We start from the raw sequence: 8903 nt of genomic DNA on the forward strand, positions 1-8903 counted from the left end.
GAAGGGGAACTGCAAACTAGTATTCAAATGTTTTGCAATATAGTAAAAGAAGTTTTTTGTATGTTGTTGCGGTATAATGCTTTGTTGTAACCTTGTTTGAATTGCAGGAAATGTTGAAGGACACTGTAAGAACAAAAACATATCAAAATGTTATTTATCAGAATAAGTTTTTATTCAAGGATAAAGTAGTTCTTGATGTTGGTGCTGGGACTGGGATTTTGTCTCTATTTTGTGCCAAGGCTGGGGCAGCGCATGTCTATGCTGTAAGTGCCTGATTTCTTTTATTGCCTTTTATGTTTTTTGTGATTTTATCAGTATTCCAAATAATGACTTTAAGTTGTACCATTTTTTATATTGCGAATTCAGGTTGAGTGCTCCGATATGGCTGACATGGCGAAGCAGATAGTTGAAACTAATGGGTACTCTAATGGTAAAGCAATGTTTTATATTTTGTATTACTCCTTTGAAATACATTTTCTTTTGGTGTTGATTCGTTGGAAAAATCCACTCACAATGATTGCAATATAATTGTTTTGGTTTTGCAGTTGTAACAGTTTTGAAGGGTAAGATTGAAGAAATTGAACTTCCGGTTGAAAAAGTTGATATAATCATTTCAGAATGGATGGGATATTTCCTATTATTTGAGAATATGTTAAATTCTGTCCTTTACGCACGCGACAAATGGCTTGTAAGTTATGCACTCCTTGCTTTTGATATTAGATGAAGACATGTCACACAGTACAATGGTGTGGGAATCATTCTGAGTTTCCTCTTTTGAATAGGTCGAAGGAGGAGTTGTGCTACCAGATAAAGCGTCCCTCCATCTTACTGCCATCGAAGATGCAGACTACAAAGAAGATAAAATAGAGTGTGAGATCGTGACCTCTTATTAACCAATATGAGTTTGCTACTCTTATACAGTATACTTACGGTTACAATGAAAGAGGCATCCACACAATGCATTTTCATATGAATTTCTTTATCTATTGGTGAAAAAAAGAGTTACTAAAGCCATATTTTCATTTTTTCTAACAGTTTGGAACAATGTATATGGATTTGATATGAGCTGCATCAAGAAGCAAGCCATAATGGAGCCACTTGTTGATACAGTTGACCAGAATCAGATTGCTACTACCTGCCAGCTACTCAAGGTGGGGGAGCTTTAACAGTTCTTACATTCTTTGTATTTGACATGCGCAAAAATTTCATTCTGCATTGGCCAAAATATTTTGTATTTGGTTTGAACATATACAATGAGTGGTTCATCTTTATTCAGACTATGGATATCTCAAAGATGGCTCCTGGAGATGCTTCCTTCACAGCACCGTTTAAACTTATTGCTGAACGCGATGATTACATCCATGCTCTTGTTGCATATTTTGATGTAACATTTACTAAGTGTCATAAATTGATGGGCTTCTCTACAGGTTAGCTTCCTTTCTACTTCCTCAATTATTTATATGTTTTTGTTGGAGCTGTTCTTTTTCGTCCATATAATGTTATTGGGACTTGGGAGTCAAATTTACTTTTCGGCATGTGAACTGTTAATTGGCAAAAGATAATGCATAGATGTTAAATAGATCGAAAGGATTATATTTTTTGCACGAGAACAACAGAGCATAAAATTTGAAGGGAAGAACAATGAATTTTATAAGTTGGTATCTTTGAATTTGCATGTAGAAGTATCATTAATTCAGAATATGATAACCGCAGACTGAAAAAACTTGTAATCTCTTTTGAAACCATGCTGGATTTATCCGCTCCCAAGAGTTCCTTAGAAACTTAGTTGAAAATTTGAATGATTGCTTCGCTTGCAACGATTTGCTAGACTACACACGCACATGAAGTAACATTTTGAGAATTTATGCAGGGCCAAGGTCGCGTGCCACCCATTGGAAACAAACAGTGCTTTATCTGGAAGACATATTGACCATTTGTGAGGGCGAGGCAATTGTAGGGAGCATGAGTGTGGCTCAAAACAAGAAAAATCCGCGCGATGTTGACATAATGGTCAAGTACTCGTTGAATGGTCGCAGATGCAACGTTTCAAGGGTTCAGTATTACAAGATGCGTTGAGTCATGATTTTCCAATGCTATCTAAATTTTGCAAGATGTTGAACAGCAATTATTGCTGCTTTTATAATTTAATGTAGAGTCTTCTGTTTGAGGAACTGTAACTGTATTTTCACATTGTGCTTGTATTCTCTTATAAATTCATAGTTGCTCTTCTGGCTTTTTGGATGTAATGATATTTAAAATATTATTTTATTCAGAATTTAATTAATCCCATTGAGGCATTGACAACTATTTGTTATCAATTTTCAGTGAATAGATTTGCCTTTGTTAGCAAGTACACAAAATTTGCATGACTGCTAATGTCATTTTCATCCTAATAGTCTAATACTACTCCTCCAACCTTCTGATGACCAAAATAAACCTTAATTCTTGCACGTTGTATTGATTGGGAGTACTTGTAATATTTATTTTTGGTACATTAGCAGCAACGAGATTTAAATTTAAGAAGATATTTTGCTTGTTATTCAAACTGTGCTCTACATTAAGAAATGTGCAGCATAGTGCCCGTATCCACATACTATAAGCAAGAATATTTGTTGTTAAATTGGAAACAAATTTTTGAATGGTGTAAACATGAAACATGTTTGGGCTAAAATGCTAAATGGTGCCATTTGATCTATATAACCGAATCCGTCTAGTGGGATGAAGCGTTTTGTTGTTGGATGATTATCTATACTGTTTTTTAGAGAAAAAAATTTCTACAAAAAAAAGGTGTAGGGGGAACTAAGTCTTTGGAGAACATCACAAGTTCATAACCTTCACTAGTATACACCCTCCTTCAACATCAAAACTGAGTCATTAAAATACATGAATATAGCAAAATACTTGAATGGAAAATGAACCATTCCAAGTGGTCACTCTAAAGTCTAAAGTTATCATTTGATTGCTTCTCTATGTTTCTTCCTCTTGACTATCACAGGCACATTTTACCTGTAACAAATGATGTTGAAATGCCTGCAGTTCTTCAACAATCGCAGTGTAAGCTTTTGTGACTTGCTAAAGTTCAGATTTGGCTCCTTTTGTTCCCTTCTTTGAACTTGTTTTCTTTGCCCTCCACCACTGTCTTAAGCGATTGGAAACTCGGTCTGCATGTTTCTTCAGCGTCACGGTCGTGTCTGTGATTCCTTTTCTAATCGTTTGTTTCCAGTCGCCTTTTCCCTTTTCCTTTTCCTTTTCTCTCAGAACTTTTCCCTACGATATGCAGATTGCTCGATTTGTCAGCGATTGTATGACATTTTAATCAAGTGTTTCCTTTAATAAAATAAAGGTACATGTCATTTTTCAAGCTAAATGGAAAAAGAGAAAGTACCAATTTCCCAGGAAAAGCAGCATCGCCGTCATCCTCATCATCTTCATCTTCATCTTCGGCATCCTCATCACCAAGGTTTTTCATGTTCATTAAATCATCCCTTGAGTACATTTTCATGCCAGGTGCTCCTGGCATGCCCTGATGCAGAATTAGATACAGTAAGGACATAGGGCTATAAAACTAACCAAATGTATCGAGCTAAATAAAGGACAAAGATAACCCTCCTCCTAAGATATAGTGATATACAATGATGACAAGAAAAACAATAACTAAGTCTTATTCTCACTAGGGAAGGTCAGCTATATTAATCAGACAATGACAGTGTTCCATTATAAATCGTCTAAAGATATATAACATGAACAAGGGAAATACCTCCATAGATTTTAGTAGCTTTTCCATTTCAGCCTCCTTATCAGACTTAGCAACAAAAGCATCACCAGGGATTCTGTCCTACAGAACAGAAAAGATATTCTGATTAGAGATGAAGTAGCTTTACAAAACATCAAACAATAATGGCAAGAGCATATTACACAATATGACAATATCATTGCATGAAAATGAATCATAGTTCTCAAACTATATACTTCAAAGAATGGATATTTCATTTGGTTGGGATTATGGAATTTGGAACCTAAGGTGCAAGGTGTGGGTAAAGTGTTGTTTTGATTGTTGATAGAAAAGTGAACTGAAATGCATGAAAATAAACCATGGACATGAAAAGAAAAATCTTGATTTTCTCATCAAGGGTTACACTTTAATCTAGGGCAGACTATTCAGCTATAAAAAATACTCCAGCTGTTCTAATGTTCTGTAATCAGTAATCACATAAGCTCAATTGAACTAGCAACTTAGTTGGCATCACTCTAATCACATAACTACATGAATTGAAACAAAAGCGCATAGTTGGTTTCCGAAAAACAGGGCAGCTGTGCAATATTTATAGTAAGTTAGTAACTAATGTCCATTCTAACTCAAATTTACTTGAAAGCAGTAAGTAAACAACAATTCAGATTGTCACTACCTTAGGGACAGGGGGTGGCTTGGTGCTGCATGCTTTAGTAAGGTCTTTGCAGAGATATTTGTACAATGAATCGGCATCAGGCTTCGAATTATATAGATATTCAGCAACATCTGTATCCGAATACCCTATAACCTGAAAATTTGAAAACAGTAATTCATAATATAATTTGCCATTTCAGAACTAAAAGAAACCATGGTGTGCAATCCATTTGCGACAAACAAATGCACCGAGCGAAAATCACACGAAGTTTTATACCTCCTGACACGCTCGCTCGATTGTCTTGCACTCAGAATTGCACTGTCCTTCAGAGTCATGCTCAACTAACTGTTAAAACAATAAAAGGAAGTTTCAAAATCAATGAGAGTGCAGGTATTAGAACTATTGCATGAATCACACACAATCATCAAATAAATGAAAAAATTGAACCACCATTCTTACCTCAAGCCTATCTTCTTTCTCCACAATATCAATGCGCAATATCCAATCCGCTTCTACCTTCTTAAGATTACAAACATTCTCTGCTATCTCAATGATCTGATACTCCGAGATCTAGCATCCCAAAAACACAAACAAATTTAGAATAGTCCAAACAACAACACAATAATCTTACCAATAAAACACTCCTACAATTGAAAGACATGAAAAAAGAAAACCTTTTTGGGAGCGGTCTCAGCTTGCTTTTTCTTCACCTGCTGATGCAACTGCTTAGCGAGAAGCTCACAAACTTGGCACTTTATGTACGGAATGTCCTCTTTTCTAGCAAGCACTGCGGGTTTCTTGAAACACTCAGAGAGCGGCAACCATGTTGAAACCACCACTGAAACAAACACAACCCAAAACAATGTCTTCATCTTCCTCAACACACACGCTGTTCTAGAACCCCCTCACCTTGTACAGGAAATTCAGATCCTCAAAAAAGGTGGGAATTTTCCACCAAAATTGACACAGAGAACTGAAGTAATCAAATAACAAAAAAACAAAAAACCAAAACCTTGCTTCTTTTCCTAAGCTTAAAAATATAGGAAAACGCAAATTCTTGGTTTTGTTACATAACGCAAAATAAGATTTTTTTAGCGCATGTGATTAGTCCAGAGAAGCATAAGCAAAAGTGGGTCCCATTTTTCACCAATAAGGTGCAGGGAAACACGTAGCTCTACATCATTAATCTAATAATAAAAATCTAAAATTTTCCCACAAAAGATTAAAAAATAAAAAATTTCCACCTTCTTTTCCACGTTGGAGTCAATGCAAAACTAAACCCCCACCAACATGACAGAGAATTAGAGAAACCGGGCCAGGCCCAAACTGTAGAAACTGGAAACTCTTAAGTCCAAAACCCCATCTTCTGATAAACCCTAGACCCCAATTTTGGTTCAGCGAGAAATCAAGCAATGGAGATCACAGGTTTGAGCAATGCATCAGATAATTTCGTCCCTCTTGTGGGTGAAAACTATGCCATGAAGATGAAAGACTCAGTGCATGAACTAATTTCCGAGACTCGCAAAGGGTCCCCTGATTTTTCTTCTTTCCTTGATGTATTCTACGAATTGATGCAAGCCAATGTTAATCCACCTTTTGAGGTGATATGGGTCTACACTGCAATCAAGTTTCAAAGCCTCAAATCGGAGAAAGGTGATGCCTTGGATCGTGTATCTGACGTAAGATCCTTGTTTCAGCTGCTATCTGCTTGTTCAGCTTCTGTTGGTGCTTCAAAGAGTGTGGCTTTGATGGCCCCAGTTGTTTATGAGGTTCACAAGGTTCTTCTAGAACTTTCTGGAAAGGAACTGAAGCTGAAGAGAGAAAAGAAAGCAATGAAGGAGGTGAAGTCCCTGGTGGATGTGATTGTTGGGTACATGAGTATTTGCTGTAGTAAAAAGGTTTCTGAGGAGGAAGAATATGATTGTATTGGATTGAATTTGATTATGCCTTTCACTGATTTGGCTTATGTTTGGATGAATGCAAATGGGGATGCTGATAATGGGTTTGAATCTTTGTTGCCAATTTTGGGCAGTGATGTTTGCAAGTGGCTTTGTGATAAGGGTTTTCATGTTGGTTACTTGGGAGGTGCTGTCATCATGGAAGCTTTTTTCTTGAAACTTAGGTTGCTTTGTCATAGGAAAACACCAGGGGATGAATTGGAAGTGAATCTCAAGAGTTGGGCTGTTGGCTCAATATCTAGCTTTCAGAATATTTACTTTTTGGGTCAGTATTTAGTTATTACATATTTGGTTTTAAATTTTCAGTTTCATGCTACATTTTGTTACTTGTGACAATGTGACTTTAGTTTTTCAAAGGTTGTAAAATTTTATGATTTTAGCTTTTTGTACTGCAGTCTGCACTATTATAATTGTTCTGTCTAAAATGCATAGACATCTATAACTAGTTTGATGATTGAATTTGATCATGTATTTTGAGTTATCTAGAACTATGACTCATTTTCTAGCTCCTGTTTTGATGTTGATTTGTCTTGTGTAACCAGAGATCCTCATGAGGGCAGCATTAGGGACATCTTTGCCACTGAGCTCAATTTCGGTTAGTATAGTTTGATTATTTTCCTTTTGAATGTTTCTCATAAGTTCATTTTATTTCTTTGATATCATATCTTGCATTTGTTTCCATTGTTAATGCACAAAGCTCTAACACCATGATTTTATGGATCGGACAATGGCTAACATATCTTGGTTTTTCGTGTCCATTTTATCTTAATTTTTGTACCATGTCCTTGTTCTTACGTACATATATTCATGTGTTCATCATCACTAATTTAAGTGACATCTATCAAATATGAGTGTCTGCAGAAATCTGAAGAGGAAACTCTGTTTAGGAAGGTTCTGTTTGATGCTTTGCTATTGGTGGAGTACCCTTTCCTTTATGAAAATTCCAAGTACATCAAAGGCCTTTCCTTGACCAGATTGATTGTTACTCATAAGGCTGTAGAGTATTTTAGGTATAAAGAATTTAGTATCGTATTATGTTTATATGGCTCTCTCTTTGTACTTGTAGTATCTAATAATTTGTTAATGCAGGGGAATTGGTGATCAGAAAAGAGCTCTCTCTTATGTTAGGGAATTTTCTGTTTCACGGATACCCTTGCAAATAATCAAATATGTTACAAGCCAGAATGGTTTGGAGGAAAAAGCTGTTAAAGCAAATGGATCTTCACCCAGAGCTCTTTTGAGTAAGTAGATTATCACTGCTTATATCTAGGTTGCAACTTCCAGCATGGTTCTCAGTTTATTACAACAACAATAAAGTCTTTTCCTATTAGGTAGAGTTGGCTACATGGTTCTCAGTGCATTATTTCTAACTTATTTCGTTCCAATTTATTCTGCTTGTTAGCTTGGTTGCTGAGCATTGAGAATAGAGGGATTCAAGTTCTTGAAGATGATACTTTAAGAAGCTGTGCTAAATCAGGTCTTGATATTTCCCAAGCCGAGCAACCTACTGGTAACTTGGATGGGAAGATGGTGGGTGATGATCTTTTTTATGTTGATAATGTTGGGGAAGAGGGAAATGCAGTTGAGGAGGATAAGCAAAACGAAGTGATTAGTGATGCGTTTGTAGCTGCTGCTCGAACTATGAAGGTAACTGATAGTGGAAGCCAAAAACGAAAAGGAAAAAGCAAAGAAAGGAAAGTCAAATTCGTCAAACATAACCTCCTTCAAAATTCTCGTCCGGCCAAAGCCGAGACTTCATCCGCGAATGATGGTTCAAGTGGCGAGAGTGAAGTTGAGGATCCAGCTTCTGATTCAGATTCATAAGCTAGAGTATCAAACTGTTAATCTCTATATAAAACTAAAGTAGAGGATCCAGTTACGGCGAAGATACACCAAGCCCCCTTGATTTTGCCATGTACTTTTTGGGGTGATCCTGTTCATGGGAATGATGATCAGCAAATTATGATAAGGAGGCTCCACGAAGTTAGTGCTGTGGCTGCCACATACTTCAAGTTCAGTATTGTCTGCAACAATTTTCCCTTGTTCATTGCAGGCTTTAGAGATTTTTATTGTAGCTTCATTTATAGGAATTTCAAAGATGTTTGTATTGTGTTACATCATGTAAAATTAGTGTTGAGACTTTACATCTATCATATATCAATTGAAAGGCAATTGAAATTTCGTCTACTTATACAGTGTTTTGGAAAAAAAATTTACTGTATACAATTACTCTATTAGCAATACTGTACTATAAATACAGCAAAATCATTAATTAAACCTTTTTTGAAATCAAAGTGTCCCTTAAGATTATTGCTGCTCATGAGTAATGAGTAGTGAGTCAATAAACAATTGATGAGTCCACATTAAATCTACTAATACAGTGAGAAAGCTCAATGCTTCCTTTATGACTAACTACAAAATGAATGCAAGCAAATCTACCTATATTTCATTACACACCCCTTCTCTTTCTATATCTACAACTCCCTCCAACTCTCTCTTCTCTAACCCTCTTGAAAATTAAAAAAGTAAAAAATAAAGAAGATACAAGTAAGGAAATAAA

The 8903-nt window shown here is 36.0% G+C and overlaps 4 protein-coding genes across 5 annotated transcripts in view; 2 read left to right on the forward strand and 2 right to left on the reverse strand.

The window, feature by feature from the left end:
• LOC107644476 (protein arginine N-methyltransferase 1.1) overlaps nt 1-2293 on the forward strand; it is a 4442-nt gene extending 2149 nt beyond the window's left edge. For both annotated transcript variants that reach the window (XM_016348342.2, XM_016348341.2), the window contains exons 3-9: nt 108-263; nt 367-430; nt 546-688; nt 783-870; nt 1036-1151; nt 1277-1427; nt 1871-2293. In XM_016348342.2, coding sequence (XP_016203828.1) covers nt 108-263; nt 367-430; nt 546-688; nt 783-870; nt 1036-1151; nt 1277-1427; nt 1871-2076 — 924 coding nt within the window. In that variant the 3' untranslated portion in view covers nt 2077-2293. The remainder of the gene's footprint in view (nt 1-107; nt 264-366; nt 431-545; nt 689-782; nt 871-1035; nt 1152-1276; nt 1428-1870) is intronic.
• On the reverse strand, nt 2779-5467 carry LOC107644477. Its single transcript, XM_016348343.2, has 7 exons — nt 5060-5467; nt 4845-4955; nt 4662-4730; nt 4407-4538; nt 3758-3835; nt 3386-3523; nt 2779-3267 (listed from the first exon to the last, which is right to left on the reverse strand). Exons 1-7 carry the CDS (start codon nt 5255-5257, stop codon nt 3073-3075), a joined length of 921 nt encoding a protein of 306 aa, XP_016203829.1. The 5' UTR covers nt 5258-5467; the 3' UTR covers nt 2779-3072.
• LOC107644478 lies at nt 5680-8855 on the forward strand. The gene is made up of 5 exons (XM_016348344.2): nt 5680-6608; nt 6886-6938; nt 7205-7353; nt 7433-7584; nt 7746-8855. The coding sequence occupies exons 1-5, from the start codon at nt 5798-5800 to the stop codon at nt 8165-8167; spliced, it is 1587 nt and encodes a 528-aa protein (XP_016203830.1). The 5' UTR covers nt 5680-5797; the 3' UTR covers nt 8168-8855.
• LOC107644479 (pollen-specific protein SF21) overlaps nt 8629-8903 on the reverse strand; it is a 7338-nt gene continuing 7063 nt past the window's right edge. Inside the window, exon 13 of the mRNA XM_016348345.2 lies at nt 8629-8900. The gene's annotated coding sequence lies outside the window, so the exon portion shown is untranslated. The remainder of the gene's footprint in view (nt 8901-8903) is intronic.

The sequence above is a fragment of the Arachis ipaensis genome, chromosome B05, assembly GCF_000816755.2.
Source record: "Arachis ipaensis cultivar K30076 chromosome B05, Araip1.1, whole genome shotgun sequence".
NCBI lineage: Eukaryota > Viridiplantae > Streptophyta > Magnoliopsida > Fabales > Fabaceae > Arachis > Arachis ipaensis.